Source organism: Phoxinus phoxinus, assembly GCF_949152265.1.
Source record: "Phoxinus phoxinus genome assembly, chromosome: 14".
Classification (NCBI taxonomy): Eukaryota; Metazoa; Chordata; class Actinopteri; order Cypriniformes; family Leuciscidae; genus Phoxinus; species Phoxinus phoxinus.
Window position 1 is genome coordinate 5,571,238 of NC_136889.1, and position 20,792 is coordinate 5,592,029.

Sequence of the window (20,792 nt, forward strand, 5' to 3'; positions counted from 1 at the left end):
TTGTAATGAAAAGCAATGTGTCACCAAAAGAGACTGAACAGGATAGTAGAATTAAATGTATTTTGCAATGCAGTAGCTCTATATGTATCTCATATTCCACATGTACTTGCACCCTGTCACCTTGTAGGTACTGTTACAGACCATGACAATTATTATTTATTTTATTTTCTATGCAGTGGCCCATACACAGGAATCTCACCACCAGACGGAGAAGCCTCTGATACGCTGTGCTAAATGTGGAGAGGTGTGCAAGGGAGAGGTGTTACGAGTGCAGGCCAAACACTTCCACATCAAGTGCTTCACATGCAAAGGTGAGTGAGTGGATCAGTGTCACTTATGCACATTTACAAACCAGGATATCAGTTACATACAAGACATTCAGTGCCATGAAGACCAGTTCTGAATGAGGAATAGATGTCTACTGTACATTCCAATTATGAGATGTATGCAATATTCAGAGATATCATATATTAGTCTGTGGAAAAGGAGAGGTGTATACTGTGCTTTTACTGTTGTCTGTTTAGTTTAGTTTTGAACTGAGAGCAAATGCTATTTAAAAAAAAGCGATAAATCTAAAAACACGTCATCAAAAGAAAAGCATAAAAAATTATGTTTTCTGCAATATGACTAAGGCCCTGTTTACACCTGGTATTAACTCTTTCCCCACCAGCATTTTTATTTATTTTTTTAAGTTGCCAGCATTTTAGATAAGTCTTACAAAATTTTCATGGCCCCCAGAATATTTTGTTGTTGTTGTTGTTGTTGTTGTTGTTGTTTTTTAAGCAGTCTTTTTTTATCAACACTTGAATGTGGGCAAGTTTCATAAAAAAGCAACATTTTGAGCAAATAGCTGAGATAAAAGTGTTTTTGTCAAAGACTATCCGATCAGATTTCAGATTTAGAATGATGTTCAAAACATAGATGGAGATAGAGTCCATCAACACCCCCAAAGCTTCAGTCCTAAACCTCGTCCTGTTCGACATTTCATTCGGTAACATTCGGCAGTTTTGATTTTATGCAGTTTAATGTTGATGATTGCATTATTTTAATTTTAAACTTGCTTTTACTTTTACATAATCGCTTGTTTCTGCTTCTTCTTCACATGTATTTTTATCAGGAGATTCAGTTCTTTTTCAGAAGTTGGCATAGCGCCCCCTACAGTATAACAGTGAAAACACAGAAAGCCTGAAATTTCCATCAATGGCAGGGAAGCGTTGTCTCGTAAATAATGCAAATTTCAGAAAAGAGTTAAGATGCATTTTGGTCAACAAGTATAGTCTCCCTCGTCTACTTGTGATCTGATCAACCAAAACGCATTAATACCTGGCGTAAATGGGGCATAATAAATCCATACATACATATTATATACAGTATATATGCTATATGGGGGAAATGTGCTTAATAACTGTCATGAAAATAATGTCACAATGCAGAAAATCTCAATGGTACACATTTTTTTATGATATTGACATGTTTGACAGGTTTCAAGCTTTTGGTTGCATATTCATTTACATTCATAGTCAAATCCTCTCTGTCTGCCGTTCTGGTTTGCTGAATGTTTCCTATAAATCACCTCTTGTGTGCGTCTTCTATGACTCACCTCTCCAGTCAGAATTCAGGATCGCTGAGTAATTGTTAAGGGTGTTATTGATGAGTTCCAGCTTGACCTATTTAGCATGTGTTTTTCACAATCTAAGTCTTAAGAACGAACTCTACCCACTTGTGTGCGTGTAGTCTAAATGGCATTAACTCTATAGGGACAAGTGAGGTCAGCAATGACAGTTGGTCACTGTTGAAATGGCATAGATGTTCTGGGGTACATGCTCTCTAATTCATAAATGTTAACCTTAAAACATAATTATAACATAATTATATAAAATATATATATAATAAATACTTTTTTATGAACCTGGTTTGCTATATTCCGTACCGTTATAGACTACAGGTATTGTGTAATATAAGCCTTTTTTCAGAGATTTGTTGAATTCAAAGTTTCTTTTGAGACCATTAGGTGATGCCCAGAGCCCCAGACTGCTTTTTTTTACTTCTCTCTCTCTGCTGAACTTATACCGACATATCCAGATTTGCCATTTCGCTCCAGGGCCATTGTTTAAAAAGCCCACCAAATCTATCAGCTTTTAGCAAAACACTCAAGACTATTTTGTCAGTAGCACTTGATGCAGACCCGCATATAATAGAGTCACAGTACGAAGTAAATCCTGTCATGACTGAGCTCAGCTGTGATCCTATTAACCCAGAGACTTTCTCTCTGTCCTGCTGTACCACTTCAGTTGGAGATATCAGCATTATGATGATGTCAGATCTGCTGTGTGAGTGTAGTATGACATATATTGCATATGACAATTTTGGGGATTCATTCATGGAAGTGGCCTTGTCCCTATATAGGCTACACTTCCAGTCAAAGATTTGGACATACTTATTATTTATAATTACTATTTTTCACAGTTCAGGAAAAATAGTCATCAAGTCTATGAAATAACACAAATGGAAGTATGGGAATTATGTAGTGACCAAAACGTGATATAAATGTTGTGTAACACTAGGGCCCAATTCTCACCATTAACTAGTTGTTTATTAACATGTATATTACTAGGATATTGGCTGTTTATTAGTACTTATAAAGCACATATTGATGCATGACTATATTCTACATCCCTGAATCCCACCCAATACCTAAACTTTATAAATACCTCACTAACTATTAATAAGCTGTAATAAGGACTTTATTGAGGCAAAACTCATAGTGAGAATTGGACCCTAATCATTGGACCCTAATCTAAAGTGTGACAAATGTTGTATGCTGGACAGTTGTTGGCAGCTGTTTTTTTACTGTTCCAACTCATAGATTTTTTTTAATGAAAAAAATCAATTCTACAAAACGACGAACAGCTCTGACTTGTAATACTTGACCAGTGCAGATTAATTTTGGCATTGATGTATTTCCATAGAAAAGCATAATTCCGAGTCCAAGGACATGACAAAATAATTCCAGCATCAATCATCGCCAACATGATGGAACAATGAAATTAAAGATTATTTTTAATTTATTAAATGTTTTATTTCTGTTACCATGAAGCAGTTGGCAATGTCTGTCGGGGAATACTTTTAAAAATATTACAGTTATTAGCATTAACATTATTAAATACTAATTGTTTTACTTAAAAAGTAGCATTACTTGTGTGTTACTTTTGCATATTTTTTGTTTTGTTTTCAGTTAAGCACAGATTCCCTCATCATCAACTGTAGAAACATCTCAAATATGTTTTTAATATTTAATATCTGAGTTCATGTCATTCTCTCTGACGTCACTGACTTCTTACATCACAGGCAGAGACTGTATGAGAAATACTCTTTTAGTCTAGTGGTTTTACAGATTATGAATTTTAAATATGAAAGGTGATAATGAATATGAGAGCTTAAACTCTTTTCGGACGACTTTGGATCAAACCTCACAGATATTTGAATTGAATTTGCACATGACCTGTAGTGATCTGGGCAGATTATCAGTTTAAGAGCTAATCATCTTACTTTGTGTTCACCACCCTGCAGGGATTATGTCATTCTTACTGTAAATCTGTGTAATAATAATCAGTTTATCTAATCGAATCAGTCCAGAGCAGCATACAGACAACTAGATCATTCTATTCTTCATTTATAGGCAACCTGCACACAACAATAAGACCAACATGTATTAAGAATGTGTTTTTTTTTTAATAAAATGTCAATTTTTAGGGCATTTTTAACTTATGAAATTAAAATAAATAAAATCACAGAAAGTTACCTCCATGCATTACAAGTTTTGGGGTTTTCCAATTGCATATCTATTTTTGGTGTTTATATTTAGCTAATTTCTAGATAATCGTTCTTATAGGCATACTTCTTAAAGGCATGTAAACGCGTGTCATTTTTAATGCTAAAACATAGAGATGTTTTACACATTAAATGAGAGTTTCATGTCTGAATCTTGGAGTTAATGAATTCTTTTGTGTCTGGGTCGTCCAGAGATGAAAGTCAGATTGTAGGAAATGTGTCAAAGGACGTTGTTGCCAAGTCCATTATTTATTCATTTATTCATCCGATCAAATAATTCAGTGCTGATTTCCAAATTTTCAAAGGAGACGCGGTCATATTGTTTATTCCCCATAGAGTGATATTGGTTGTGTTGTTGAGCTGCAGGTTAATTTAAGGATATTGGGATGAATATATATTTTTTAAATGAATGTGTACTTTTTTTTTTGCACCGTTTTACATGTTAAAGTTGCACCTGACTTTTTTTACAGTAAAAAGTATTTTTTTATGAATATTTTTCAGTATTAATATAATACATGCAATTTGCATATTTATAATGAAAATGTCTCTCGCTTTATCCATGAGACCAGCGTAGGGTGGCGTTGTCCTCACACGGCCCCTGCAGAAGTTTCTCAGTGCATAAACTCATTTTATCGGAGCGGATCGTGAAGAAGGCTGTGAGAATCACAGAAGTCTGTTACATAACAGCACTGCGGAGCCTAACTGTGCACTACGTACACATTGTACACATCTATTATACTTCCACTCACTTATTCTTTCAGTAAATCACACATCCTGCATTAGTCACAGCCTCGGTTCACCCCGCGGGAACCCAGGATGAGGTGCGGAAAGCCATGAAAGATGGTTTGGACAATAAGACTCCAAAACAGAAAGTGGCTGAAGGAGCTCTTAAGAGCTTAAAATGAAACACAATGAGCTCTAAATGTGTTTCAGAGAGCCTGTTGGTTCAGATTAGACATTTCAAGGTTTCTGACTATTGTGTTTTCTCAAGATCATGGTTTGGCCATTGTCCTCCACTGAGGTTTATTTTTACACTTCTATTCCTAGTGCGCCAATAATGCTGCATTATCATGTTACAAGAAGAGAAATGTATCACAAAGAAGCCATTATAACCCGGAAAAAAAATCAAGGTTCAACCTAAAAATTTCACTCACCAACTATTGTTCCAAAAAAAATAATATATATATATATATATATATATATATATATATATATATATATATATATATATATATATATATATATATATATATATAATTTCCTGTGATGACATGCATTTTCATCAGAATTACTCCAGTCTTTAGTGTCAGAAATCATTCTAATTGCTGATTTGTTGCTCAAGAAAAATGTATTATTATTTTTAGTGTTTTGATAAAAAATTTCAGGATTCTTTAATAAATAAAAAATGTGATAGAACAGCATTTATTTGAAATAGAATATATACACACACACGCACACACACACTGCCATTCCATCTCAGTCCTGACTCCTGTACATGCATGTATATTACACACCATAATAATGTGATAAGAACCCTAATTTAAACGGTTGTGTGTGTTTTTCTGTAGTATGTGGCTGCGATCTGGCTCAAGGAGGGTTCTTCATGAAGAATGGAGATTATCTGTGCACTCTGGACTACCAGCGCATCCACGGCACCCGCTGTAACATCTGTGGAGAGTTTGTGGAGGGGGAGGTGGTGACCGCGCTCGGAAAGACCTACCACCCAGCATGCTTTGTGTGCACAATCTGCAAGTAAGAGCCGAAGGAAAAACCCACTCGCACACTAGGCATTATACAGTCACTGACATTGTGGTTTATGGCAAGCTCAACACTGGCAGGAGTTTTAACAGGGATCATATATTTCATGACCTACAGGAGACCATTTCCTGCTGGAGACAGAGTGACGTTCAATGGCAAGGACTGTCTGTGTCAGTACTGTGCAGAGCCCATGTCTCCAGGACACACCAAAGATGCCGTCGGACCCAGCAGTGAGTGCAGGACCTGAAGCTACAGCATCCGTATGAGCAGTGTTGGGTGTAACTAATTACTAAGTAATTAGTTACTGTACTTTAATTACTTTTTTCTCTAAAAAGTAAAGTAAGGGATTACTCTTAATTTTTCTGTAATTTAATTACAGTTACTTCTAATGTAATTGAGCTAAATACTGTGTATAGATCAATCCAATCTCACGGCAATTCGTATGCATTTTATGAGGTGGCTAAATCGCGGTTCAGCGCAAAGAGGAGGCGTGTTCCGGCGCAAAACTTCCCTGGTGCTATTTTCCAGTTTTAGAAAGCAATTGCACCACTGACCAGGAAAAAAACAGTCTAAAGACAGTGGCGCGTTGCGCGTTAGTGATATGGTATTTTAAGGGCGCGTGCTTGGCCATAATGTAGTGTGTTAACGCGCATCCACTTTGATTCTCTAATATAAACAGACGCAGCAGTTTTCATTTTTGCAAATCATACATTATTACAAGGAAAAATATTAACACACGAGGGAAATCATTGTTGTGTCCGTGAAGATGAGAAAAAGATCTATCTAGATTTTAAAAAAAAAAAAAAAAAAATCTAGATTAGGCTACACATTTACCCAAATTATACGCCTGTTTAACCGAAGCTAATGTGTGTGTGTTTCTCCATCATCCCCAATGTCACTTCTCTGTGTTTTACGGCCCTGACGAGAACTTCGGTCTCCTCGGCTGTGAACCGCTCCTGGCGTGCGCTGGCAAATCCGCCGTTATAATAGCAATCCGCCATGGAACAAACGCGCCGGCTCTTAAAGGGAATGTGAGAGGACGCTCTGATTGGTTTATTTCACGTTACGCCCAAACCCCACCTATGAGTAATGAAGCAACTTCAGACCAACACATTTTAGATTTGCGTCGGGCGCAAGAGTCATTTATCCCGCCGGGAAAATAGCAACAGCGCCGGGATCCGCCCACAAAGTTACTTGCGCTTTGACACTTGCGTTTCAGATCGTTAAAATAGGGCCCTAAATGTTTATTATTTAACCTTCTCCCTTTAAATTGTTTGGTCAGTTTAAGGATAATTCATGCAATTTTATAGAATTTATTTGGAAGAATTAAAAGTTTCATGTCTATATTTGTGTTATTCAGATGGTTGAGGTTGATATGGGATTTAGAAAGTAATTAGTAATTAAAAGTAATTAAATACTTTTTACAGTGAGTAATTAGTACAGTAATCTAATTACACTGTTTAAGAGGTAATTAGTAACTAGTAATTAATTAATTTTTTAGAGTAACTTACCCAACACTGCGTATGAGTCAATGTCACAAAACCAGTCAAGGCACATTTTTCAACCCAAAATCTAGAAAAAGTTACCTTTAATTTGACACCAAAAAACTTTTGAAGTCAAATTATTTAGGCAGCGGCTATTTACACTAACCGATAAACACTTTATTGTTAAACATGTGTTAGACACTTTATTTATTTATTTATTTATTTTAATACGCGTCTTATCCTTAGACTATTGCTGCTGTTGACAATCAAACCTCTTAATTTATTTTGTCTGGTCCAATCAGACATCAGTAGGCGGAGTTATTATAGAGGGCAATGATATATTATGGTATTATGTTAACTTGAATTTTTGCATTCTTTTTTAATTAATTTATTCCAACATTCTGCTAAATTTAAGTAAAATTCTGTAAATCACCATAGTGAATAATGGGGAAATCAAAATTCTTATTATGTAACTTGCATAAACTTTATAAAGCAGCTTATTTAATCACAACTTCCTTAATGGTCAATCATTTAAACTTATGAAAGAAAGAAAAATACCATCAGTGTAAATGAACTATAGTAAGAGTACACACTGCCACACAGAGGCATTGCCTCCACACAACAGTAGCCTATAACTTTAATGGGAAAGAAAGTGATTGTAAAACCACTTAGAGATGAATTTACACGTGAAACAGTAAATTATTCAGACCCTCCATCCATCCTTGTTCCCTGATTCTGAGTGTTTGGGGGCTTTTTAGCCAGGATCCACTATGATAAATAATGAACTATTATTTTCTCTTAAGTCTATAAGCTTGGCTACTAAAGCCAAATATCTTCTTTTATTTATAAAGTATAAAGTAAAATGTGAAGGAGAAAACAATAGCAGACATATAAATGTGTGTTTAGAAAATGCTGATTCACAACAATGGTGATCAAGACAGTGGAATAAGTTTAAGTATAAAAATATAAAAAATAGTTTTTTATATATATTTGGATCAAGCTCGGGCTTTGAGAAGCATACAACCACATCCAGAGTTGTTAGTGTTTTTTTTTTGTGTGTGTTTTTTTGGCAAATCAGTTTTTCTTGTGTTTGTGTTTCAGGTTGTGCAGGCTGTGGCAGAGATATTAAGAATGGTCAGGCTCTGTTGGCTCTCGAGAATCAGTGGCATTTGGGCTGTTTTAAATGTAAGGCCTGTGCAAAAGTATTGACTGGAGAATACATCAGCAAGTAAGACACATTCATCCACAGAATCCATCCAATCCATCTAAAATGTTGGGTGACTGCATGCATTGGTTGGTTCTCTATGTGCACAGAGACGGCGCCCCCTACTGTGAGCAAGATTATCAGGTTCAGTTTGGAGTGCAATGTGAAGCGTGTCAGCAGTTCATCACAGGGAAAGTCCTGGAGGTAAGAACACACACACACACACACAGACGATGGGTTTCCATGTTCATGTTCCATGTTAAACACCTACCCCTAAACCTATCCATCACAGAAAACTTTCTGCAATTTTATATTTTCAAAAAACATCATTACGTATGATTCATAAGTTGCTATCCTTGTGGTATCCATGTCCTCACAACATAGGGATAACCGAACCACACATACACACACTCAATTTCAAACTGACCCTTTTTGAAATAATTTGAGCAATGTTGTTATTGTTAACAATTTTTTTTTTAATAAAACTTAAAAGAAAAGTTTAGCAATGTAAAAATAGCAATGTTACCTTGAAGTACTAAAGTTAAAGTACTAAAATTACTAAAACTATCTGGGGTAAAAATAATTAAAGCTACATATAATTATTTAAAATCAATAAAAAACTAATAGAAATGACAAAAGCACATAGCTTTTATATTTTCAGTTTTCATTTGAATTAGTTTTTAGCAATTTTGCTGATTCAAAATATTAAATATATACTATAATAGTATATAAATAATACTTAAAGAACACTGGCTTTGAGGTGATTCATAACAAAAGTCACAGATATTCACATTTAAAACTAAATTAGAGTCATTTAAATGTGTCTTTCTATTCCAAGAAAATACACCAAAAATATTAATGCCACATCTTCTTTGTAGAGACATATACAATTTTTCTTCAGTAAAATTTCCTCTAGAATGAGAATGTCCTGTTGATTATAATCACCTACGATTTAATACTTCAACAGTAAAATCTTAAGCAAATAATGCCCTCTGAATATGTCCAACTTCCTGTTTTAACAGGAAAGATGTCAACACAGGAAAGAATATTGCCTTCATCAAACAGGCAAAACAACAGTACTAGAATTGTTTTGTTTGTTGTCTTCCGTTGTTTCATACAGTCATCAGCCAATAATTCCCTGAATGAAACACTTTCTGATCAGACTTTAGATTTTTCAGAGCAGACCTGTGACCCATTTTGGTGTCCTAACCCACCATTTGAGAATCACTCTTTTAGATCTTATGCAACATGAACAGTATATATGAATCACTTGACAGCACACATTTGTATGTCCCACAATAAAAGATGGTTACACTTTATTTTGATGTTCGCCTTCAGACAGTTATAGTTGACTAGAAGTAGCATTGCACCTTACATGTCAAATAACTCTCAATAGAGAATTGGTTGATTATTATTATTAGGCTGTTAGGTGTTGGATTAGTGTTAGTAGAATAAGTTGCTTTTATGCTTTTAGGTTCGGTGTTAAAATGCCAATCTGAACACTAAGCGAACCAGGACAAAATGTTTTTGTTTTTTTTGGTCCGAACCAAACTACAAGTGTGAACGCACCCTTATATTCGACAGAATATCTAAAGTGGACCATCAAATTAAAGTGTTACCCAACGACACTGATTGTGACACAGACCTGCCGCACAAAAGCACGTTACACACATCCGATCTCTCACAGATAACGTCTACAGTTTCACAGCAGACGATTGCAACAGGAAGTTTCATCCGGCTTAATTGAATCTGATTGGCTGTTAGAGAGACACTTGCCTTTTCTTTTCACACTTTAAGCTTTTCCTGTTTGTTATAATGGGATGTGTTGGTGCATCGCCGCTCTGGAGTATAACACACTTTGTATGAAGGAGTAGTTTAAGATCACAAAATATTACACAGTAATAAGTAAGTCTCTCTATACATATTTCAAAGGTTTTCAAATGATTGCTGCGCTGTAAAGAGAGACTGTGAACACAGAACCTTTATGTATTATATTTGATAAGCTCATTGGTTCTGGTCATTTGAATAAAATATGTGTCGTCTCACATGATACACATGCAAAGCATCAGTTTCTCTGTAACAGTTTGAGTTATCTGACTTTATGGTTGTTACGGTTCAACTTTAAGTGATGTGTGTTTCTCCACAGGCAGGGGACAAACACTACCACCCCAGCTGTGCTCGCTGTAGCCGGTGTAACCAGATGTTTACAGAAGGAGAGGAGATGTACCTGCAAGGTGAGCCTTTACACACAGCACATATAATCTGTATTTGTTCTGCAGGAGGAACCTTTGTCAATTTAGTAAAATTCTGTGTTAAACCCCTGTTTTTTTTAATGATTTGACTTGTCTGGTTCAACTACACTGTAAAAAATGATGTTCTTCCTCATTATTTTTGTCATTTTTTTCCCAGTACAAATATCTAAAATATTTTGAGAAGCAACATTACTTAGATATTAAGTATGTTTTTTATTGCTTCAAAATTAAGTGAGTTCATACCTAACAAAAAAATATCTGCCAGTGGGGTAAGAACAAATACAGCTTAATTCTTTTTCTTAATCCACTGGCAGATATTTTTTCTTGTTTTCAGCAAAACACACTTCATTTTAATTAATTTCTCAGAAAATAAGATTTAAGGGTTTAGTAGTTCACCCAAAAATGAAAATTCTGTCATTAATTACTCACTTTCATGTCGTTCCAAACTCGTAAGAATTTTATTCATCTTTCCAAAATGAAGATCTTTTTTGATGAAATCTGAGAGCTTTCTGTCCCTCCATTGACAGTCGCAACTACCGCTTTGACACAAAAAGTTCAAAAAAAGTTTCGAAAAGTTCATAAAGAGATCGTAAAACGAATCCATATTGAGAGGTTTAGTCCAAATTTTCTGAAGAGACCAGATTTTATAAGCTTTTATTCACGTATGAACATTCATCAGATCACACGTCATGTTCGCTTGACATGCGAGAACCAATGAGGTTCATTCTCGTGTTACGCATCACGTTTGAGCTTCAGCAAGAACCAATGAGGTTCATTCTCGTGTTACGCATCACGTTCGAGCTTCAGCAAGAACCAATGAGGTTCATTCTCGTGTTACGCATCACGTTCGAGCTTCAGCAAGAACCAATGAGGTTCATTCTCGTGTTACGCATCACGTTCGAGCTTCAGCAAGAACCAATGAGGTTTGTTCTCGCGCATCAAGCAGGTTCGGTAGAGCTTCTGTCCTCTGATTAATGTTTATATGTGAATAAATGTTTAAATCTGTTTATCATATAAAGCTATCGAGTCTCTTAACTTAACTAAACTCATTTCATATGGATTAGTTTTACAATCTCTTTATGACCTTTTTGAAGCATCAATGTGATAGATTATAATTATATTTTAAATAATATAATGCCAGATAAATTGAAATAGTATGTTGTTTTGGTGTACAATGATGCTTTTGTTTTCATTTTAGCTGAGCACATTGAGTTTGAAGGGTAAATCGGACTTGGATGCCTCTTGGGACTAAATAGTTTTTAGTTTGATGATATCTGTATTTTTTAAATTACATTGTATTTTCTTATGTATAGTATCTAGAGAATGGTGGCAGATAATGACACATTACAAAATGCAATACCATTTAAAAGTGTGGGGTTGATTTTTGATCTTCTCTTGTCACCAAGGCTTCATTTATTTGGCCAAAAATACAATAAAACAGTAATATTACAAGTATTATTACACTTCAAAATAACAGTTTTCTGTTTGAATATATTTTAAAATATAATTTATGCGTGTGATGCAAATCTGAATTTTCAGCATCATTACTTCTGTCTTCAGTGTCACATGATCCTTCAAAAATCATTTTTTGCTGCTCAACAAACATGTATTATTATCATTCATTTTAATATCAATGTTGAAAACAGTTTTGCATTTTACATTTTTTTTTATTCTTTTATTATTTGATGAATAGAAAGTTAAAAAGATATGCATTTATTTGAAATAGAAAAACTTTTTTACATTTTTGATGCATTTAATAAAAGTATTAACTTATTTTTGTAAAAATTATACATGTCCAACATGCTCTAGAAATTTAGATTATCATCGTTCATTAAAAATATTCGTAGTTGGCCAATAGTAAAGGTCACCTCACCTCAAAATCATGTACATGTTAATTTTAATTCTTCTTTATATGCGTTGTCAAAAATATATCCAAGTCACATGACTTCACTCTAAATGTGGCCTCTTAGCCTGGTAGTCTTTGGTTTATTTTTCCTTCTGTTTCATTGTTTATTCAGGATCAACAGTTTGGCATCCAGGCTGTAAACATTCAACTAGAGGCGAGGAGAGACAGCGGGTACGGCCCTTTTTCCATGTCACTTTTGTATCCGGTGTTTGTATACATGTTTGTCCTGTGTAGTTGTTGTCTGTGTGTTCTTCTCTGCTGACTCTTTTCTGAAAGTAAGCAGATAACATCTCATTGCTATAGCTTTGAGGTTGTACTTTCTCCTTCTGGCTGTTTTCTGGTAGACTTGTCGCTCAAACAATCGCTCCGGGAACACCGCTATAGGCTATAGGTGATTCAGAATCTTGTATGATGTCCAACCAAACCCCTGTGTCTTCCTCCACAGCTATTGCCTGCATCTCTAGCTCTACTCAGCAAAACAGAAAGGCAGGTACTGTACTCTCTGTCAGCTGTGGCATGGCATGTGCTGCCCCCTGGAGGTGGAGGGTTGCAGTGCTCCTCACTGGCAGTACACCGCAGCGCTCAAGCCGCCTGCTCTGTTTTAGACATAAACCATCATTAACATCTGGTTTATTCCATCTCATAGACGCTGATGCCACAGAACAGATAGCAATCAACATCCCAGTTACTCTGTTTAGTCGATTAGTAAGTTAAAAGTTGGATATTGGTGTAACCTTAAGGAAACCCTGACTTGTCTTGTTACGTGCTCCAGTATTAATACCACATAGGCCTCAGATGAAGCCAAGCAGCTGTAATCACGCATGCTGCATTTCAATATGCTGAGTAATATCACATGCCCTTACATTTCCGCCATTGGAAACATGAAATCGCCATTGACATTCATTGTGTGGAAAGCAAATGAATGATTTCATTTGTTTTAGGTTTGTTTTAAAGGTTCTGTCATCATTTAGTTCTGGCCTTTATAATATATGGGTCAAAACACAGTGGTCTCGAATTGTTGTTTTAGTTGAACTTTTAGTATTGTGATGTGCTTTGGTCATTTTAATTTTAATTAATTAATTTGTTTATTTTTAAATATTGCTATTTAGGTTTATTCTATATTTATTTCCGTTTTAGTTTTAGTTGGTTTTAGTTTTTTTCCAGTTAATAATTTTAGTGCTATATTAATAAGTTTTGTTTTCAACTAGTATTTATATTTTATTTTATTTCAGCTTTATTTAAATTAACATAAATGTTTTTTTTTTTTTTAAGATTTAGTTTTAGTTAAGGATTTTCTTGGAACATTTGAAAAATTTGGATAAATGCATTTATAATATATTTATGTTGCACTCATTTCATATTTGTAGTGGATGCCTTGTTGGTTATGTCTCACAATAAGCGAGTCATAGCATTGATCAGCTGACTGACTTTCTGCTCCGTGATTGGCCTTATATATTTTACTGTACACTATAAAAGTGTATATTATAGTGCATCTCTTTACAACCATGTGCAACAGTCACAAAATGTGTAATGTAAGTCAAAGTCAGAAAGAATACATTAGGCCAAAATTATGTGCGATAAAGCAAATATAAGTAAATATTCTGCTAGGGAAGTTTATTGAGTAATAATTTTTATTGAGTAATACTAATCATTTTGAGCTGATGGTTAGCTATTTAGATGCAAATTAATATATTTTTTTCATATAATTTTCTCTGCTGTTGTTTTTATTTAAAGCTTATGTTGAATATATATATATTATTATTTTTTTGGTTTGCTCCACAGCCGATGCGCTCGTCGACCGAGAGTATATGTTCCAGACCTGGTTCAAGCATACCTAGCTCACCGGGTCACACCATATATGTAAGTGCATTAGTTCATCATTGTGTGAGTTGATATATGTGCATGTACCAGTTTGTTTTTATATAAAGCGATTTATGTTGACCCAAAATTTTTATATATATCAAAATTAATTATTTTACATCAAAAGTGACCGTAAAAACGTGTGTTACAAAAGAGTTCTATTTCAAATAAATGCTCTTCTTTTTTATTTTCTATTTATTAAAGACTCCTGGGGGAAAAATGCTCAAAAAATATGAAGCAGCACAACATTGATAATAATTAGAAATGTTTCTGTTGAGCAGCAAATCAGTATTAGAATGATTTCTGAAGGATCATGTGACACTGAAGACTGGAGTAATGATGCTGAAAATTCAGCTTTGCATCACAGGAATAAATTACATATAAAATATATATATATTGTAATAATGTTTCACTGTATTTTTGAACAAATAAATGCAGCCGGGGTGAGCATAAGAGACTTCTTTCAAAACCATAACAAAAATGTACCGACCTCAAACTTTTGAACGGTAGAGTAAGCACTTTTAGTGCTAATTACTCAACAAATATCTATAATTATTGTGCATTTTATTGGACTTTACAATGTTATAAATTGGCTTATTTGAGTTGTCATATAGTTTTCTGGATGTTAAAATAGAAAAAAGTCCTGATAGATAGTTTTCTTTTCTGTCATTGTGAATTCGGACAGCAGTGTTGAAATATAAATAACAGTTAACTTATTAAAGCAATAACCGTGATACAATCACTATAACATACAACATCATGGCTAATTGCTTCTTTTTTCTTTTTTTCTCTCAAGATTTTGCCCTTTTGATTGGCCTGGCTGTTTGTAGAACTTAATTTTCACTGCTGTCATATAGAAATTCATATATCTGTGTGACTCCCTGTGTGTGCTTGTGTTTCCCTCTAGGCAAAAGTAGACAATGAGATCCTTGATTACAGGGATTTAGCAGCCATTCCCAAAGTCAAAGCCATTTATGACATTGAGCGTCCAGATTTAATCCACTATGAGCCACTTTACACCACCACACTGGAGGAGTCAGAGGAGGGAGAGAGTGTGGGAGAGGTAAAAATAAGTCAAAAGAAGCTCTGTTCCAAACCATAGCGACCTTTCTGTCTAGACAGCATCATAGGTGACATGCTCCTGATGAGAAGAATGATAGGCAAATTACAGCAGCATTGCATGTATATACTTACCGGTATATACATAAAGGGGTCCTGTTATGCTTTTTTACAGTGTGTAATGTTGCTGTTTGAGTATGAAAAAGGTCTGCAAAGTTACAAAGCACGAAGTCTCTACAAAGGGAGTTATTCTCTATATCAGTGTGCACTGTTTCTGAACTCCCTGAAATGCCTCCATTGTAATCTTGTGTTTTCTTCCGGAACGAACGAACACGTCACAATATTCCTTATTTCAATAATTCCCACCCAAGGCATACGCAGGAAAGGGTATGAGGCCTTTTTGACCAATCACAACACACTGGTCCAGTCGATCAATCAGAGCACATTTTCAGAAGGAGGGGCTTCATCGACACAGGAACTAAACAGGGTGTTACTGACAGACTGGGAAGAGAGGTGCTGCAACAATGTGAAATATGAAAATAAAAAAATAAAAATTAAAGCATGAAAACCTATTCTAGACCCTAAAAACCACACCAAGACTTTGTAAAAGGGAACAATAGGTCCCCTTTAAATTTCATTCAGCAGATGAAATAATTAATTAGAGGATATTATAATATGCTGCCTTAGAAGGTTCAAGTGTAGGTAGTAAATATGCAGCTCACTAAGGTTTGAAACAGAGCTCTCAGAGTTCAGTATTGAATACATTGTCCTGCTTGTGTAAAAGTGATATTTATTCACTTCAAGTAGTCCTTTATTTAATATTCACCTGGAGTTTATTATCCCAACACAACACCTCTCTGTTGACAGCTGCAGAGCTCCAGGAGAGAGTGTTCACCCATGCCAGACGACAGAGTAAGTTATTCACATGACCTGTTCCACTCATTCTCATGTTATTGGTGCTGTCTTAAGTGGCACACTGTATGTGGACTAGCACATGAGAGCATATTGTGCCCCATTCCGGGTTTAATGATTCAGATGGGGTCTCAAGAGTCACTAAGTCACACAAATTCTCTGCTGTGCATCCATACGGTTTACTTTACTTCTGAGTCCTATTATTTTGGATGGATGGATGGATATCTAACTTTTCTTTTCTTTCTTTTGACTTTGGGATAAAATTTGACCCAGACATGGTCCAGGTTTTTTTTGTTGTTGTTTTTTACCCCTATAGCTTTAATAGTGTCCCAGTTACAATGTGAAGTCAAAATTTTCATTGTATGTATTTATTATTATTTGTTGCCCTGTTGTTTCAGACCAGGTCACCCACACCGATTGCTGAGGTAAGTCGGATTTTGAGTTTTATTTTGCATGCAGGTAAAAAATTAAATTATTACATAATAATTCTGAATATTTATATGCTTTATTATATATTGCAGTTTAATTTTCATTCTAAATATTCAATAATTTGTTAATGCAGTTCTACAGTTTTACATTTAATTTAAATTGTAAGTGGAGAATATTTATATTTTCAATTGGAAGAATTACATTTTATGTTATTTTTTTCAGGGTTATTATGACATGAGAGAACGAATCCTCCACAGGTCGACGAGTCAGGGCTCCATCGGCTCTCCCATTTACAGCCGGCACAGTTACACACCCATGTCCCGCTCACCACAGCACTTCCACAGACCCGGTGAGCTATGAACCCTGTCTCCTGTGTCCATCAGTCTGCTGTCTTCATAAGACTCAATTTAATATTTCTAAATTTCTTTCATGGATTATTCACAGCTTTTTCTAATATGGAATTTTTTTCCCACAGTGTCCAAATTTAGTTTTAGAATAGAGACAACCTTTTCAAATTCCCTCTAAAAACCAGGACTTGTGGAAACCGTGATTCATACAATTCAAACATTTGGGGAAAGGTTTAAAAAAATCAAAATTAACACTTTTATCCCACAAGGACAAAGCAATCTTAATTATTCCAAACTTTTGACCAATAGTGAATATCTAGGCAAATGTTGTTATTTATCACTAGACATTGTTACATTTGTGCATATAACATATACTGTAAGTGCTATGTATTGTGCATAAAAATGATAAAATCTTATCTTTTTATATTAACCTTATATAATATTTATATTTATTTATTATAAAAGAGTGTGTAAACATGCCCTAATTTAGTTTTTAGCGTATTTATTTATTTTTAAATACTGCATTTTACTTTGCATTAAACATTTTGAGTCAAACTATATATACAGTAGGCTATATATACATACCCACTCACACATATACACACCTTAAATATTGATTATTGTCAAATGGCTGAAGAGTATTGTTTTTAGATATTTCGCCCCACCCTAATTTGAGCTATTCTCCTTATTGACCTCTGACCCTGTTTCTGATTGGAGGCACTGAGCCGTCCAGTGGTCGGAGTTCCCCCGGGTCCAGCACCCCTCCTCTCCCTCTGACCCCTAAACATTTTCACCTGCCAGGTACTGTTGGGATTCTTCCAGCGGCCCTCTGTGTGTCAATCCCAGCATGCCCCTGTGTTTAAGCACACTTTCACAATTCATTACATTTTCTATATCTGGTTATCTCTCTGTCTTAAAGTGCCAGTTCAGCTAGAAACGAAAATTCTGCACAAGCTAGCAGCACTCACATTTTTGTTCAGAAAATGTAAAGATCTTATATCATATGTTCATTTGGTTATGGAAAATCCCAAGTTTACGTGATGCAGTTGTCAGTTTCTCAGACTTATGTATGTGTTATTGCTTTTGTTTATTCTTTTTAAAACCCAGTAACTCTGAGATCAAGAATTACAAATTTAAAACATTTACTTTTTCCTTTCTTTCAGATCAAGGAGTAAACATCTACAGAAAACCCCCTATCTACAAACAGCATGGTATAGTCATTCAGAATCTTTGAGGTCAACACATTACCTTTTACATTGATGAATGATAGGAAATTAGATTTGGACACATGCCTATTGATTTATAATACTAAAGCAGTGTTTCCCAACCAATTTGTTATATATGGACTGAAAAAATGAAAATTATGTCATTTAGTACTCACCCTCATGTCGTTCCAAACCCGTAAGAACTTCGTTCATCTTCGGAATAACAAATTAAGATATTTTTGATGAAATCCGATGGCTCAGGGCGGGCTCCATTGACAGCTATTTAATTAACACTTTGAAGGCCCAGAAAGGTAGGAAAGACATTGTTAAAATAGGCCATGTGACAACAGTGGTTCAACCTTAATTTTATGAAGTGACGAGAATACATTTCCGATGCGCGTTCATGTCTTTCCTACTTTTTTGGGCCTTACCTTACGGGTTTGGAACTACATGAAGGCGAGTAATTAATAACAGAATTTTCATTTTTGGGTGAATTAACCCTTTAAGGTACTATCATCCACGTCACAAACACCAAACCTTTTAACTCATATTAAAATGGCCTTAATTATCACTTTCTAGCCATGTTCCTATCCTCTTTTTTTTTTTTCAGCGAGACTCCTGAGCTAATTTGTTTGTTTGAGAAGTTTGAGAAGATAAGAAAAAGATTATCTGAGAAATACCTAATGATAAAGTGAAACTTGGGTAGAACATTTAACAAATTTAAAGTAATATGCACTCTTTTTCTTTGTATGTTGACATTGAAATGCTATTGAAGCTCAAGTAGAAAATATCACACAAGGGAAAATACACTGGTACAATTTTTTTATGAGAAGATGTAACTTATAGGATGAAGACTTACAAGTTTAACATGTTTATGCACCCGCAGAGGAATGTGCACCCCTGGTTGGGAATCACTGTTTTTAAGCATTGCATTGTGAAGATTGCATCTGAGTGAACTAGTTCTTAAAATGCTTGCCTATTTGTACTTAATTACTTTACTTATTTAAAATAGCTAGACAGTTCTATCGTCGCAAGCATTAACGCACTCATGCGGAGCACAACTAGCAGTTCTGTTTACTGTTCAAGTCAGTTTCCACAATCTTATTCAGCATCTGCATGACATTTAAAACAGGCACGTTCATGTTCCCTTTAATGCTGCTCGCCTCACAACATCAGGGCATTATTACAGCCTTATCGATGAAGAAACAAATCTTAACAGTTCAGTGGTAACCTCAGCTAGGGTCGGAAATTCTTATTGAGAAAAAATCTTAAGGTCGTGGAATTTCAGAATATTTCACGCCATGACTGTGTATGGTTTGTATGTCACTTTTCCATAATTCTGTGTTTTGTTTGTCTGTTTTTGTTTGGAAACTGTGAGTCCCTCCACCTCATTAATATCTGCTTGTGTGCCATTTAACACCACCTCAATGTTAACATGTAAGTATTGTTTGAAGTCTTCTCAACTGAGCTCATTTCACTATAAATATCAATCAACCAACCGATCAATCAATCATCATTAAAGCGTCTTCTGATGAGTGCCTCGAGCTTTCATTCATATTCATCAATAAAAAAAATTGCACGATTTTTAAGTTAGATCTGCATAAGTTATTATCTGCTCATTTATTTAGTAACCCCCATATTACCAAACATTTAAAGTCATGTAAGTTACATCTGTTATTTTTTAAATAATGATTACATTGACAGCTTGTTGCTGATACTCTAGTATTGTTTTTCACCAAGCATTGAAAAAAGTAAATAAATAGGCTAAATCTTAAGTTTATTGGTATTTAAATGGGTCATATCACATGATATTGTTTTTCTCTCTCTCTCTGAGGTCCGCTTATAATACTAGTACTGTATATAATATCGGTGCCAAAACATTCTAAGTTGACAATTTATTTTAATTTTTTTTGCTGTTGTTCATGTATGCAAACGCGCTTTTCGCATGTGAAATGAGATCAAGTGCTTTTGCACATGCAGGTTTTCTGTGGAGTTCAATGTAGTTTGTTTTTCTCCATCCCAAGACAATCTGCACTGAAAAGTGTGTCTAAATTATAAGATCAGCAAAAAATTATCAGGAATCTTGTTAAAAATAAACTTCAGCCGCTTGTTTCTAATGTTAGGGTCATTTGGATAGATAGATAGATAGATAGATAGATAGATAGATAGATAGATAGATAGATAGATAGATAGATAGATAGATAGATAGATAGATAGATAGATAGACAGATAGATAGACAGACAGACAGACAGACAGACAGACAGACAGACAGACAGACAGACAGACAGACAGACAGACAGACAGACAGACAGACAGACAGATAAAATGACAGATATAGATAGATAGATAGATAGATAGATAGACAGATAGACAGACAGACAGACAGACAGACAGACAGACAGACAGACAGACAGACAGACAGACAGGCAGACAGATAAAATGACAGATAGATATAGATAGATAGATAGATAGATACACAGACAGACAGACAGACAGATAGATAGATAGATAGATAGATAGACAGACAGACAGACAGACAGACAG

The 20,792-nt window shown here is 35.0% G+C and overlaps 1 protein-coding gene across 8 annotated transcripts in view; it reads left to right on the plus strand.

Moving 5' to 3' along the window:
- The window catches only part of ablim1a (actin binding LIM protein 1a), a 56,953-nt gene that overhangs the window by 28,650 nt on the left and 7,511 nt on the right, over nt 1-20,792 (plus strand). For 6 of the 8 annotated variants that reach the window (XM_079635642.1, XM_079635641.1, XM_079635640.1 and 3 more), the window contains 14 exons: nt 177-311; nt 5,400-5,583; nt 5,707-5,819; nt 8,175-8,301; nt 8,388-8,481; nt 10,424-10,511; nt 12,548-12,606; nt 14,218-14,295; nt 15,203-15,358; nt 16,222-16,266; nt 16,665-16,691; nt 16,918-17,044; nt 17,760-17,843; nt 18,206-18,253. In XM_079635642.1, the coding sequence (XP_079491768.1) occupies nt 177-311; nt 5,400-5,583; nt 5,707-5,819; nt 8,175-8,301; nt 8,388-8,481; nt 10,424-10,511; nt 12,548-12,606; nt 14,218-14,295; nt 15,203-15,358; nt 16,222-16,266; nt 16,665-16,691; nt 16,918-17,044; nt 17,760-17,843; nt 18,206-18,253 (1,365 nt within the window). Of the gene's footprint in view, nt 1-176; nt 312-5,399; nt 5,584-5,706; nt 5,820-8,174; nt 8,302-8,387; nt 8,482-10,423; nt 10,512-12,547; nt 12,607-12,880; nt 12,926-14,217; nt 14,296-15,202; nt 15,359-16,221; nt 16,267-16,664; nt 16,692-16,917; nt 17,045-17,759; nt 17,844-18,205; nt 18,254-20,792 lie in introns of all 8 variants that reach the window. The other 2 variants (XM_079635644.1, XM_079635638.1) reach the window with 2 other exon arrangements.